General features: G+C 34.3%; 1 protein-coding gene across 1 annotated transcript in view; it reads left to right on the forward strand.

Annotated features, from left to right (window-relative positions):
- LOC129750886 (neuropeptide SIFamide receptor-like) overlaps positions 1-16,298 on the forward strand; it is a 430,127-nt gene that overhangs the window by 16,869 nt on the left and 396,960 nt on the right. The window contains exon 2 of the mRNA XM_055746036.1: positions 15,540-15,816. Within this exon, the coding sequence (XP_055602011.1) occupies positions 15,540-15,816 (277 nt within the window). The remainder of the gene's footprint in view (positions 1-15,539; positions 15,817-16,298) is intronic.

The raw sequence follows: 16,298 nt of genomic DNA on the forward strand, positions 1-16,298 counted from the left end.
ATTGATTGTAATAGAATCGTCTTTAAGATAGGTTAAAGTTGTATATAAAAAACGGCATCTATAAATAGATTTCAAGTCCTCCGAAATGATGCAGTCAGTGGTATTCTATACGAGCAACTGATTTTTAAACGGAACTCTCAACTGTACATGAACAAATTTGCTTGTTTGGTTAAACATGTTCAAAAATAAATAATAAATTGTTTCTCGAAATATCTTTAACAAAATAGCGATAACAAAATATTGTTTATTTATTGACTGTACATTTGAAAAAATAACGGTCCTCTTCTTTTGCTGTTCAATCTTAAATGCTCGATATGTGTAGGATCATTTTACATGTTGAAATTGCGAGTCTACATACGCGCACTTTGCCATGTCGGTTCTATTTCGTTAAGCTCAAACTGAAATGATGCTATCGGTAAATTTAACTCGTAAAGCATCAGTAAGTGAGCTTCGGATAAACTCGGTCGAGTTTACTGCAATCAAAGGAAACATCAGCAAAACGAACACACAATTCTGCGAATTTAGCTTAGCTTATCTTAGCTTTATTGACTACTCATATCCACCTTAAATCATTGAACTCGAAATGCTTAATTTTTGGGGTTTTTTTTTCTATTAAAATAGATTCTAGAAGAACTTCGTTTTTTTTTCCTACTCCGTGATTAATCGAGGCCATCAATTTTGCATAAAGTCCAAAAGAATGGTGCTTGGGATCATTCTCATTGTACTGATGCTCTCCCTCTTTTATATGATTAATAACGGCGCCGGCCACGTCCTAGTAATCTATGGGGAAAAGGGAAGAATTGTTAGTAAGATACTCTTTAAGTTCAACTAGCAACCTCTCGTTCTTGCATAATCAAAAAAAAATTTTTTTTTAATTGTCAGAACCAAAGACAAGCTAGTCTATACGTCTGAGAATCCATATTCAAGTATCCTAGGAAGGAATTGTGTTAGTTTGTGAAAAGTCCATTTTGGTAAATGGTGCGATCATGATTTTCCTACACCTCCTATGCTCCTGGACATTTCCTAAGGAAACTCCTATACCTATGAGGCATTCGTTAAATGTCCAATGAAAATGGATCGAGTTAAATATTGAAGGCTATTCAATACCATTCAAATTTCTCACTTGATAAACTAGCTCTTTTTCCTAACCGTGATCCCTGTTGAAGCAAAAGTTTGCAAAAGGGCTTAAATGGTTGAAGACGGAATGTTATTCAAAATAAAAATGAAATATAACATAATATTTAAACACAATTTTTTCCAAATAGCTTTTCTATGATTATTGCTTTTTTGAAAACTCTTTGATTCTTTGCTCTTCTTTGCCTCACATTTATAAAATCTTTAGAGTTTCATTGCTCAATGAGCACTAAGTAATGTGTTGAATAATCAATACTTTTCAATACATTTTCGATTTTTCCGCCAATTCGAGTAATATATTCAGCTTTTTAATTTATTTAAAAAATTGAACAGTCAAACTCAAAGTTATTAGAATTTGTTCTGCTTTACCTACAGCTTTGAAAATAATAAATTTTAGAATTTTCAGATAGTTATATAGAAATAAATAAATAAAAAAGTTAGTTGAAAACTGCAAAACGATTAGACTTATGGCTTAAGAAACATCGAAGATTTAATTGGGTCAAAATTTCTTAAAAATTTAATTGCAAAATTGAAAAAAATAAACAATAAAAAAAACTTCTTTTTTTTCTTTCAGAAATCAAAATTACTCGCGACCTTGGGGAAGTTGATCCTTGGATTAAAACCTTTAATTTCCGAATCTTTGACATCTTCTACAGTTTTACGAAAAAACTGCACTAGTTGATTAAATGAATTTTTCCCCATTTTCCAAAGTTATTTTGGAATAGCTGCTTCAAAACAACTGATTGCAAATTAGTCTCTATTCAGTTCTTGAGTTCTTTGCACCTCGGAAAAATGTAAAATTTGTTGCCTTGTGTTGTCGATTTTCTCACATCATATGAAGTACCTAAGTAAATCATCATATGAAGTAAGTTAAAGCTAAAAACACCCGCTTGGAATATTTTGCAATTTCAAAGTTTTATTCCCTATCAACGATAACTAGTTATTTTAATAACTAATAGGTTAAGTTTTTTACGATTTTTATCAATATAACATGGCCGTTTAAGAGCTGTGAACTGTATTTTATGAATTTTTAGACTAAAAATTAAAATGAGGACTGTAATGAGGATTCATCTATGATAGCTTTTTGTTTCTCTGAATTGTTTTTTAAAAAGGCAATTCTGAAAAAGGGGTTTCCAAAATGGGAAATAAATTTGCACTCCAAATTGCAACAATATACCGAAAAAAATGCGATGAAAAGTTAACCTTTATTAATATGCAATTTTATAAGGATGTTGAAACTGTTAACCTAATGTTATGAGGTTGACAACTGTTAAAATCTGGCAGAATATTGATTAAGTTTGATCTTTGATATGTCAAAATATGTTGATTTCATCTCCATTATGATTTACTACAAATTTCAAGCTGACTCATCATTGTATCGAACACCATATAACTGTTCGATTAAAGTTATAAATGGACAGTTTCTTTTAATTTCCTGTTCAAATTGATATATTAATAGATAAAAGAGAATACTTAGCTTGGATATTTTCCACTGTGGAATCAAGGATCCTCTACTGGAATCAGCAATCAGACCAAATTTTTCTTTGAGTTGAAAGAATCCGGACCCTTTTCTGCATTATTGATCATTCACTTGATACACATTACTTGATTTTCCAATACTTCATTTCCCACAAACTCGAAAGCGCTAATATATTTGATTGTTTTTCAATACTCTTGAAAACTTTTGAAAAAATATAGAAAATATTCGAAAAATTTTAGAAGCTTGAAAATTTTACGTCAGTTGTTCGCGCCGACTACTTTGATCCGAACACACAATTCTGCGAATTTAAAATTCAAACTCATGTTCCTTCCAGCAGCCGAACACATTCAATAGGACAACGCAGCGGGGCGTGGCCAAAAGTGGTAGGGACAATGGAACGGAAAATGAGCGAGAGGGTGGTGCAAGCAAGGTACTGTTCGCTCGATCGGTAACGAACGTTCATGTCGTGCGCATTTTGTGATCGGTTAACCAAGGTGTGTATATATTGAGGAGGTGTTACCGAATATCGAATTCCCGATTCAGCCATTTTGGCTATGTAGGCTTTGCAACTATACGGAACTCATGAAGTTTGTTTACCAACAAACCACCGAAAAGCTGAGCAAAAAATAAACAAACTCATTGAGAGCCCCGCTCACTCCTCGCCTACTTACTGTGAAAGTCGGAGAACCTAGTGTATCAAAAGACCTTGCGGTTAACCATCCTATCTACAGGGTGACAAAACAGTCCGGTCACACAGAAAAATCTCAATATTTCAAAGAATAAGAAGAAAATCAGAATCTGACTTTCATAGCTTTATTCAGTAACTCATAAAGATACTTTACAGACGATATCTCCGAATAACTCCACCTTTCTTTGGTCGAACCAGCTTCAGACGTCTCGGAAAGTCGTCGCAAGCGGCGCGCACGTCCGGTCTCGTATAATCTTTTTCAGCCTTGGAGTTCTCACAGACCTTGGTCGTCCAGATTGTGCCTTGTCCTCGGTGCCTCCGGTCTCTAGGTTATTCGATTTATGGTCTGGTACACGAATTTCCGGTTGATTCCGAGCGGTTTTAGGTGTTTGAATATGTTGAATATGTGTTTGGGTTTTTACCCTCTCACATATTCAGCGATAACTGCTGCTCTCAACTCTGCCATGACTCACAATTTAATGTACACAAACTGCACAGAAACGAAACTCTGCCACTTTGGGCAACAAAGTTAGCCCTTTCATTCGACATATAGATGGCACCAGAGAGATGCAACGTATAGGCTACAGGCGACCCCAAAAAAGTGTGACCGGACTTTTTTGTCACCCTGTTATGTACACATCTACAATACAAGAAGAGCCCAAGATTTCAGACTTCCAAATGCGGGAAGCATTTTCTTTCAAGTATTTTTGAAAAATCTGGAAGGTCTCTCGAAAATCAGGACAAATCTTAAAAAATCAGGACAGCTGGCACCTTTGCTTCAGGTGCTGGTACACGTTTTTTGCGTCATCTCACGAAAAAATTACATATGCTCAGTTTTCTCTTAACTCACAATTAAAAAACTACCAAACGTTGTGATCATCAAGATCTTGGCGAGAGCTTTCCAAAAAATATCACTTTTTAGAAATTGGTCTTGCCGTTTTTGAGATGCACCTGCACTAATAGTTCCGTCGTCACGTAACGTTTTCAAAAAACCACTCCCAAAATAATCTGCACTTAGCGGCTTCATAATTTCTATCCAATAAATTTTCACGTAGATGCTACGAAATAAAGGGTGATACGCTCAAAATTTACGCTCAAAATCAAGTTTAATTAGTATAAAATTCAGGAAAATGTTCAGTTAGGCTTCCGCTTTTCCAAATCCGAATTGCCGGGCCTTACGCTTAACCCCTGCCATCAGATTTTGTACAGCCACCTTGTCCACCTTCTTCGCCACAGAAAGCCAGTTTGCCTTGAACTGCTGCTCGTCCTTAGCAGTTCTTCTGGTCTTCTTTAGGTTCCGCTTGACAACCGCCCACTATTTCTCAGTTGGGTGGAGCTCTGGCGTGTTGGGAGGGTTCTTGTCCTTGGGAACCACCTGCACGTTGTTGGCTGCGTACCACTCCATGCCTTTTTACCGCCATGCCAAATCCGGCCAAAACAGTACGGAATAACCGTGTTTCTTCAGGAAAGGCAGCAGACGTTTCTTCAAACACTCTTTCACGTAAATTTCTGGGTTGACAGTCCCGGAAGCTATGAAAATGCTGCTTTTCAAGCCACAGGTACAGATGGCTTGCCAAACCAGATATTTCTTCGCGAACTTTGACAGTTTCATGTGCTTGAAAATATCTGCTACCTTTCCCCTTCCTTTTGCCGTATAAAACTCCTGTCCCGGAAGCTGCTTGTCGTCGGCTTTGACGTAGGTTTCGTCGTCCATTACCACGCAGTCAAACTTCGTCAGCATCGTCGTGTACAGCCTCCGGGATCGCGCTTTGGCCGTCGTATTTTGTTTATCATCGCGATTTGGAGTCACTACTTTCTTGTAAGTCGATAGTCCGGCTCGTTTTTTGGCTCGATGCACGGTTGTAGACGATACACCCAGCTTATTTGCGACATCTCGGAGAGAGAGGTTAGGCTTTCCCTTGAAACTACCGGCAACTCTCTTTGTCGTCTCAGCGGCTTCCGGTTTTCGGTTTCCCCCCGATCTAGACTTCCTGGCTGTCGGCAAATGTTCCTCAAACACTTTAATTACATTTGTAACGGTTGATTTGACAACTTTTAGCGATTTTGCCAGCTTTGCGTGCGAGCAGCTTGGATTTTCGCGATGCGCGAGCAAAATTTTGATACGCTGCTCTTCTTCCTTGGACGGCATTTCGACAACTGAAAAGTGAATTCCAAAATCAAAATAGTAGCAACATTCTACATACACATACCTTCAAAATGAGGGGTGTTCAGGTTTTTTAAATGCAAAATTGAAAAAAAAACGTCAAGTTGAAATTGACCAAATTTTGACCGTATCACCCTTTAAATATGTAAACGCGCCCCTATAAGAATCGATACAGAATGAACATCAACTAAAATTTACGTGATTTATAGTGAATTCGACATGATGTTATGATGAAAGATTCGTGAAATTCGTTTAGTTTTGAAATTTAATTTAGATGAATTTGCTCTTTGTTTTTTTTTAAGTTTTGATTAAAGAACCAAATTTCTTATTAAAGAAAGTTTATTTAAAACTTTGTTTTGCGCAACACAAACAGAACTTCAACACTTTGTCACAAAAAAAGTCTGCAACAATCCGCCTGTTTTTATTGGGCCACCTGTGGAAATATAAAAAAAGTTGAATTAATAAAAATGAATTTTCTGATAGTAAAAAAGTTAACTTTCTCGGATCATTCTCGTTTCCTTTGAATCTCTGGAAGACACTCGGATTTACTAGAATCGTCAGGATGTCCGGAAACCTAACACTGTGGCCTGAAAAAAATAAAATATTTTTTTGGTCAGAAATTTGGTTCTGTCTAAATCAACGTCGAAACCCAAATACTGTGACTACTCACCTTCCAAATATTCCTGAGGCAACTGACAGAAATCGCAGTTTTTGGTGTAGTCCTAGCGGAATCTAAACACAACTTTCTCAAATTTTCCTCATAAGAATTCTCGAAACCGACTTAGACCATCCACTTAGATTTTTCGTGAAATTCATGTGGCAATTATGTGAAGGTAAAGTAAATAGTTACTTTTTGGGCGCACTGTAGTTACTACAAGATTCGCGTATAATCGATATGATGCAACAAAATTTCAGTTTACGTTTAAAATCCCATAAAAACAATTTCGATATTATTTTGCGTGTAGTTGTATATACAATGCACACTGGTACAAAACATCAATCTAGCGAAACTAAATTAATCGCGCCCACTGATAAGCCTTTAGTTGTGCTGATTTCCGACCAAATGAAACAAGTAAACTTTAGGTCTTCAGTTTCTTCTACAAAGTTGTTTATTTCAACAAAATACATGTTAAAATTCAACAATTTCATCCTAAGAAGATACGGCAGGATAAAAAAAATGTCCTTGAAAAACTGTTTTCTCAATCTGAAACGTTGCTGGCAAGACAAAACGATTAGCAATCTTCAAGACAAAGTTGAAACGAACCAAGATCTTAAATTGTCTAGTAAATAATTATGTGTTTTAAAATTGCTGGAGTGCTTTAGAAAGCATTAAGTGTATCGATCATGGTATCAATTTGTATCGATATTTTCATCCATTAATTTTATTTTTACTTTATGTTGTTTTCTTTAAATAATATCTGTCCATACGGAAAAATTTAAAAAAAAGTTGATGATGATATCAACTTTAGGCATGCAGTCTACGATGGGCTCTCCCGGATAACGACTGCCTTGCAAAGGAGTTGCCAAACTATTTTAAGAACCACTGTCCTGCCTTTGACAGCCGGTACTTTCCCAACCCTTTCACAGCCATTTTAATTCCTAAATTGTGTTACGCTGGGAAAACTTTGTTGCAACGCTCAGTCAGACCCACAGACGACGATATCCACTTTATATTCTACCAACTCAAGTGTCTTGTTTATAGGGTACCTATTCTTTATATCTAACTATTTATACCCTGGCGGAACGATAAACTGGCTGTTTCCAGGAGAAAATTCTGACGGCAAAAGCGCCACCGATGGTTGACAAGGGAAAGGAAACAAAAGTGCATTATTCCGCAGGACTAAGCTGTCAATTGTATGCACTTTGCTGCGCCCGATATAGGTATTGCAACGGAAATATTAGACCCAAAAATAAACACAATTTTGTCCCGGGCAGATGGATCATGCAAATGGTTCAAACTTCACCGGAAGAGAATTCCAAGAGTGGATTCAGGAATGTAGTTGTATAGCAGAGAAGATTAATTGACACATATTCATGGGGATGTCTAGGATTGAGACATCAGAATTTTAAATTCGCCATATTGAAGTTAAGTCCCTGATTTTCAGTTCTATAAACCATCGATAGAAATGGACTTCAGAAACTAAATTTTATTTTATCCCATCCAGTGAACTAAATGAAATGCAGTCACAACAATTGCTCACAAAGCATCCAATTTAACTTTTTCAAACCGATTATGGTGGAAAACCAAATAACTTATAGTTCAGCTCAGCAGTGGATGAAATCGACTGTTGCTTTCGAGAGCTCCACCAATGGTAAATTGAATTTTTCCCTAGCGCCGAGTTCGAGTTCCACCGGGCATGAAGTGGACACAGTCTGTGGACAAGTTGGTCCGGAAAATCTGTTCAGATAGAATCAATCCAACTGCAGCAGCTCGGCCACCAACCAACATATAACTACTGGGCTGCAGAGATGGAAATTGAAGTTAAATCAGGTTAATGGAAATGGCAGATCGCAGAAAATATCCGCCTTCCTTCAGACGGGAACTCCGTATTCCGGAACTAATCATGGCGTGGCAGCTGAGTACTCGGCCATCGAATGGACATGGCCGTCGTCGTCTGGTCACCAAATGGTCTGGTCCAGTCCTTCTCTTAGCTATCAAAACGGAAGCCATTCCATTTCGCGTAGATTGTTTGTCGGGTTGGGTGGTGTTCGTTTATCAAATTAACGGTTATGGCGATTCAATTGAAACACTCAATTAAATGGTGAAATTTTCTAATCGGTTTTCCCTTTTGGCGGAGCTGGTTTGACAATGGACACAAACAAAATCGTTTGTTTTAATGTGACGTGATTTAGATTTCGATTATTTTGAGGTTAACAGATAGGAAACAATGACGAATAAAGTTTTATGGTATATGTAACGACAGATATAGACCCCCCTTTCTAAGGAATTAGGTACTTTAAAATAAATTTTCACGAGGAACAATTTTTTAGTTCCTGTAGTATTAATATTTCAGCAAAAAGACTTTACAGAAATATTAAAAAAAAAAACCAACTAGGTTCTCAAGTGACGAAAATATTATAATTTTCGAGCACCGGAAGATAAGCTCTTATGATCGTTAATAGAATAGAATAGATGTAGAAATTTCTGCTCAGTTTTCACCATCATTAAATTTTTGATTTTTTACTATACTCAATTTTAATACGCGTTTTAACTTTAACTTGTTGACTCGGGGCAAACAGAGCACCATTGATCAGGGCACGATGAGTATTTTCTGCCGTAGAATCGAGCAGCGAATTCAACTCGATGAAGTCAACTCAATTATAGAGCTACAGCTTGACTAGTTACATCTGACGATTTAGCCTAGGGGTTAGGTGTCGAAGAGGTAATCAGAAGATTCTAATTCGATTCCTGGTTGGGATTTTTTTTTTCATTTATCATTCATGACCGATTATTTTGATCGTTGCATTATACGGCTAGTAGCATCATTCGCCAAATAAAGCACCAGAAACATAATGTATGAGTATGTGTGAATTGTTTGTATTCTACAAACTGTTTGATGGATCTTTGACTCACCGTTAAATGCAAAATGCATCGATCATGAATGGTTAGTAAAAAAAATGCCCCAACCAGGAGTCGAACTCGAGTGCTCTGATTATCTCTTTGAGACCTTACCAATATACCAAATCGTCAGATGAAACAAGTCAAGCTGTAGCTTTATAATTCAGTTGACTTCATCGAGTTCAATTCGCTGCTAGATTCTACAGCAGAAAACGCCCATCGTGCCCCAACTAATGGTGCTTGTACTGCCCAATGGGGGTTCTCATTATGCCACTACAGTGACTGATTTTCAGATTTCGGCAAACTTTTAAAATGCATATTTTTATGTTTTTATTTACTCTGTCAAGTTTCAGCCAATAGACTTTCTTGGTGTCTGAACAGTGATATAACTCATATATTATAGCTGTTTTCTATGGTTAAATAAGCGTCCTCCTTAAGGTGGCCATTATGCCCTTATCTATCCTACCAAACAAGATAAAAACAGATCAATCTGTTTTAAGATAGGAAGAATACTTTTTAATCATCTTACAAGAGCAGATAAAAAAATTTCAAAATTAAACAAATTTCTGTAGTTTTTTGTTTTTTTTCACAGATTGCGCAAGGAAAAGCAAGAATTGACAATATGTTTGTTTGCTAACACAATTTATCCTAAAGTTGACGGCCCAATGACGCCTGAAGTTAATTTGCTTTTCAAAAAATGGTTAACTATTAAAAAAGGATTACAAACCGGACCAATTGGTAGGCTGGCATTTTTGATAATAATCTGCTAATCAATGTTAAACTCGTTAACATTTTTTTAATGATACATCGAAGCAATCATGAAAACGTAAAGTTTTCGAGGCAATCCATGACTTTGTCATCAAGCACATGGAGTGAAAATTTAATCAGTTCAATGTAAGTTTTCATAAAAATCAGTTGAATAAAAGTAACTTTCAGACGTTACATCAACGAAAAAGTCAACGTACTGGAAACATGAAATATTTTTACCTCGGTTAACTGTCAATTTAGGAAAAACTTTCTCTTTAATAGTTAACAGAGATTATTTGAATTGTGTAAGTTGAGAAGGTAGAAAATGATAAAAATTATTTACAACCAGGGACGTTTGAAGAACCGGGCATGGAGGGGGAGGAGGGGGGTTTGGTGACATTTTGTTTCTATATTTTTTGGCTTGAACAATGCCTGGATAAAGAATAATAAAAAAATGTAGGTTCTATATAATTATTCAGGTTTGAGTTACTTTTCATTTATTGTTAGTGTTTTTATATTTTGAGTCCTAACTTTCTAGAATAAACCAATTTTTATATGGAATTTTAAAAATAAAGGATCTTGAAGGTATCATTTTAAAGAAAACTTTTTGTATAATTGAATAAGCAAGTAATAAGTTAATTCTTTCTAAACAATAAGATGACCATTTTAAGCATTTATCCAATATTTACGAATAAAAGTGATAGATTAAGTTCGTGGTTCAAATAAGATTTATTTTCTACTCTTATAAACTCGGAACTCTTTCTACTCTTGTAAACTGGAAACTTTGTATTTAAAGAATTTGCAATATAAATGATGTTAAACAAGAAACAAATAAAATATATTTTCAGTTCAATTTCCACTTGAAGTTTAAGTACAAGTTCTGTGACCAACAAAAATTTAACACTTATAATTGAATTCATAATTAGTATCCTGTAATTTTTTTTTAAATTTAAATCTATATTTTTCTAAAAGCAAAATCTTTAAATTAATCCAATTTTTGTGATTTATTCTGGTTTGTGTTTTCAAACTGACTCTGATTGAATATTATAAACTACGATCTCCTGCGATTTGAATCCTTTGTGAAAATCTTACATTGCTTTTTTTATCTTGATTGAAAAACTCGACATCGAGCTGAACCTGAATGGAATTTTTTAATTTTAATTCCTAATCTGGATCCCGTCTAAGGTCGGGCTTCAGGTTAAAATTTGAATTCCGAATTTGAAAACTGATTTTCAAATCTTAGTTCCAGCTAAGAATTCCTATTGATATGAACCAAAATGCGAAATTTGTATCAGAACCCAGAAATTTCTTATTTGATTTATGTATTTGTGGCTTTCAATATGAATTCGTTATTCAGTTATTAATTCAAAACTCGACTTGTGAAGCTAAATGAAAATTTTTATGAAACTTTCTAAATTTCAGATTCTGCATAAGAATTGAAAGTAAAAATTTCAAATTAATATCTTAAAAATGGTTTGATATTTGAAATATTCACTATTAATATCCCGAAATTATGAGTTTCGAATATTAAATATGCAATAAGTTTAAGTTTGAAAAGCAAAACAAAAATCGGAATTGGGGTTCTGTGCAAATGATGATCCAAACTGATATTCAAGAACCATAAATTGAATACAGAATCCGAAATCTGATCACAAACATTGAATTTCAATGTTTAAGTAATTTGGAACAACAAAATCCGGAATGATTCTGACCTAAACTTTCCAAATTTTTTCATCATCATCCTTAATATCCGCCAATATTCAAATTATTCGATTAAAATTTCTAGAAAGACAATTGAAATATTGTTTTTTTTTATCGAAACAGATCAGTCAACCATATTTCAAACTCCCAAAAAAACGTCCATTTTAATATTGATAAAATTCTCACAACAAATTGAGCGTAAAATATATGATTCCAAAGCTCAATTGTTTTTAAAAATTTTGATTGGCATTTCAGTCAAAAGATACCAAATTTAAAATTTATAATTTATCCGAATTTTAGGCCTTTGGTCTTGGCCTTCATCAAGGCGTGTCTGAATATTTTTAAAATAAGGTTGCAAATTTTTGTATGATTTTGCAAAAAGTTGATAAAATCGGGCAAAATCTGGGCAATCTGAGAAGCTAATTCTAATGACTGTTATTGAAATTTTATATTCGGGACTAAATTTCAATAAGGGAAAAAATAAAAAATAAACTGTAGTAGAATTGTGAACCTCGGATAATATTTTGAGATTTTGGCTTTAGTTCTAAGTCAAGATTGTCACTCTAGAACAGTGGTTTTCAAACTCTTTTCCCTCATCGCCCCCTTTTGCTAAATTTTCGAACTCCACGCCCCCCTGAGCTAATTTAAAAAATAAAATCTTTTTTTTAAAGGCTATCGAGAACGCTGAAACCCCGTAAGTTCTTGACATTGTATTGCTTCAATCCTCGAGAAAGAAATTGAGAAAATATAAAACTTACAGGACAAATTCTGAAATTTGAAAAATGGGGAGAAGGGTGATTAACCTCAAAACCCTACTATATGCACTTTTTACTGAACTGACTTTGATAGACCGTTTTAAACTTTTTCTAATCCATTTTATTCAAAACAATTATTATTATAATATGCAATAGTTTAACATTTAAGTGTGTAAACATGGAGTTCGGAATCCTTGGAGTCTATTATGCTGAGTTTTCAAACAAAATTAAGCTACGAAAAGTTTGGTTCAAATTTGTGTTTTCGAAATATCAAAAGTAAGGTTGGGAACATGTTCATGTGAATTCGGATGACTTCTTATAAATTTCAAAACCTAACCAAATAAAACCTTATAAGATGTGAAGAATTTGACATTTTCTGAATTTCTAAACGCCTGAGGTGAGTTTTGGTCAAAATTAACGAATAAGTTTTTGCAGAATATAAAGATACTTGGGTAATGATTGCAATTTTTGTGGGAAGAAAATACAATTTTTTCGTAGGAAGTCATTTTTTCAGTACAAATTCATAGAAGAGCTTAAAATGTCTAGAAAATCGAGCAAAGTTAACTTTTATCACTTTCTACGCTCGATTTTTTCAAATATTACCTAACTGAATCAATGGCAAGTTGCAACGATCGTTTTTACTTATTTTCCATCATGATATTGAGAATTTTTTGTGACTTACGCACTTTCGAGTACTGACAGTGTATTAAGGCTTTTTTACATGGGTTGGTTTTGCTCGGTTTTCCTAACACGTCTTTTCTAAATATTTTTGCAATTTCAAAAAAAATGTTTTATTTTTTCGGCAGAAATTGCTGAGTAAGGTTAATAAACTTATATCCTAAATGTTGTTCTCTTAACGGAATCATACTCAATAAATAAGACAGTTATTATTAATCATAGTTGAAATATATTTTTTTGAATGTTAATTTATTTCGTTGCAGTTCTTTAATTCCTGAAAAATGTTGTTCATTAGAAGCTGGAAGGTGTTCGATATTAATTGAGTCTACATGTTATAGTAAAATCTAATTTAATAAAATTTAATGAATCTGTAGAAACAACAGCGAATTTCGAAAACAACTTTTGGTTTGCATTTTTTCTGCATATCTTCTTAATTTTCTCTTCTACAAGTGAAGAAAAACTGAAACACAAATACCATGGGTCAGTTTTCTAGACAAAAAAAATGATTCTTAACTGAATTATTTATCAAAAAACACAAGAAAAATCGTTTTCCTAGCTGAGTTTTTACCCTCATTTAAATTAAGTTTTGTAATTTTTGGACATTTAGATCTACTCATCGGGTTCGGGAATTCCCAGGATTTTTAAATTGTTTCTCGAAATGTTTTGTTTCGCGGGTATTCCCGACTAAGAATGGACACTAGGGTGGCGAATTTTAAAAATCATTTCGAAGATAAGCATTTTCAAGTCATTTGGCATCAAAATAAAATTTCGATTTTTCCGATTTCCTTTAGTGCCCCCTCAGGTAAAAAAATGGAAACTTGGAGCGCTTTTACTTCCCCCTTATCCGATTGAGCTGAAATTTTGTCAGGTCTGATTTTAAGGCAAGAATTCCCGGGAAACAAAACATTTCGGGAAACGTTTTAAAAATCTTTGAGAATCTATCTTTTTCCTGAAAAAGTTTACACTTCTTGTCATTCGCAACAAGGAATTAATATTTTATAATTTAATATTTTGTAGTTTTTTAAAGAAATTCTTTTCTATAATTTTTAGTTAATACTAATCCCGAAAATAGACAAAAAGTTTGTTTTGGTGAACGGTATACCGTTTCCATTGATTTTTTTTTTCTTTTTACTTGATTGGATTATTTGGACTATTTATTACAACTGAGATTAGAACAGGTTTAAAAATAAGAAACTAGCATTTGCTTTGCTAAAAAACACTAAAGTAATAAAATAATGGTATAATTTGAAAGCATTTCACGGTGTTTTTTGGTCTATTAAGAAGGAAAATTCGGCATCTCTGAAAATTTTCCACACTATAGAGTAGATTCTCTCCTATCCTACTTTTTTTTGAAAACTTGCGATCAAAAAACACGAGCAAATTGTTAAAATTTTTACTGATAATTATTTCTAAGATCAATTTATAACTTCAAAAATTTTGATAAAAAAGATTTTCAACCAAAAATTTTGACATAAAGTAAAAATTTCCAAGAAAATTTTAAAATTGTAAACAAATACTTCCTAGAATTAGCTGTAAAAATAACTGACAACACTGTTTGAAATTTACAAAAATACTGGTAGAAAGGTGTAATTTTCATGATCATTTCTATTGAAGATAAAATGCCGTTTTAAGTTGTTTGATTATTCTCACCTCCTTTTTTCTGGTCCGAATTGTGCATACTGACAGATTTCTAAAAATTGTTTTGGCCCTGAAATACATAAAGTGCGCTTAAAATTCGAAAATCGTATAGAAAATAGAATACAAAGGAATGTTTGAAGGTTTTTAAATGTTTATCACATACGATGTGACAACTTTCGATAATTTATATTAATAAATAGTATGCTTGGAACATTATTTATTAATAATGGAAATTTACTATTATCTTGGCGATATACTCCTGAAAAGTGGCTTAAGAATCTTATTCGCTTTGCTAAGGTGTATCAAACTGGCAAACGAGCAATCACATGTTAGCGATACTAAATCATGACCAACGTTGTAAGCATGTTAAAGTTTTGATGTAAATGCTTAATATGAAATTTTGAAATGTTATATTTAGAGCAATATTTTTTATTTTGTAGCACTGGGAAACAGTACCTAATCAATAGTCTAATTTTTTTTATCAATTTTATAAGACAGAGACATCGAAGTAAGAAAACTGTTTTGCAACGGAGACTCTAACATTGCGATCCGAGAATGTTTAAATAAGTAATAGGTACATATGTAGTTAATTGAAATCTCTGGAACATTTTGCGCATGCATCCGCTTTACAGTTTCCAAAAAAAATTGTTAGTAAACTTCAATCCTTGCTGGCACATAAGTTTTATTTATTCTGCAGTTCAAAATGATTAATGTTTTTGAAAATTTTCACTTTGAATGGTCTTGGAATGTCGCCGTAGAACTATGCGAATCAGCTTAAGCTTTTTCTGTATTGTTTTGTCATTGATTGCATCAAGATTGAAGGTGAAAGGTTGGTTTCAAGAAAGTTGGAAAATAATGGTCACACTAGTTGACAGGCCCAAAAAAAAATTCATTACAAACTAATGTTTTTCAATTATTTTCTACAATTGCTGTACTGTAATCTAAATTAATAAAAGGTACTTAAAAATTTCTAATTTTTTTTTCTTTCATCCCAGACGTCCCACGTGGAGCCGCCACTGAACGACACCGGACCGTACGAGGAATACGAGCTGTTCTACCGGCATTCGTCCACCATGACGGCCGTCTATTGCGTGGCCTACTTCGTTGTCTTCATCGTTGGTCTGATCGGCAACAGTTTTGTCATCGCGGTGGTCTTTCGGGCACCCCGAATGCGAACCGTAACAAATTTCTTCATCGTCAATCTGGCCGTGGCCGATGTCCTGGTGATTGTCTTTTGCCTGCCGGCGACGCTCATGAGCAACATCTTCGTGCGTAAGTACATCCACCTTGATACATAGACATAGGAATATGGCATCATTAATGCTGCAGGACCCATAGAAAAGTCCTCGCTAGCAGCGTAACTGCTGGTGCTGGTCTTCCGGCAAGCCATTCTACTTCCTGGTAGCGCTTTCGTTCGTTTCGCTCCCCGGATGGAAAGCGGGAGCTGACGAAGAAGCAGCAAGACTAATTGATCTTATTACGGGATGCGGTAGTACATAAGCTGTTTTCCAAACATTTGCACTTTATCAAGATGAAGAATATAATGAACATGGCGAGAAAGATGGAAAACTTTAAAATAACCGTGAAACTTTTTTATTGGGAAGGTGCTTCCTTTCCCTCTGTAGCAAGTATGTATCAGGTTGTGTTGGTGTTTTTAACCATGAAAAGTTAATTTTAATTTTAAAACTCCGACCCAGAGATGGGTATTGACTCCAAAATTCAGTCAGCGAAACTTTTTTTGTAGGGAAATGAAT

The sequence above is a fragment of the Uranotaenia lowii genome, chromosome 3 (genome assembly GCF_029784155.1).
Source record: "Uranotaenia lowii strain MFRU-FL chromosome 3, ASM2978415v1, whole genome shotgun sequence".
Taxonomy (NCBI): domain Eukaryota; kingdom Metazoa; phylum Arthropoda; class Insecta; order Diptera; family Culicidae; genus Uranotaenia; species Uranotaenia lowii.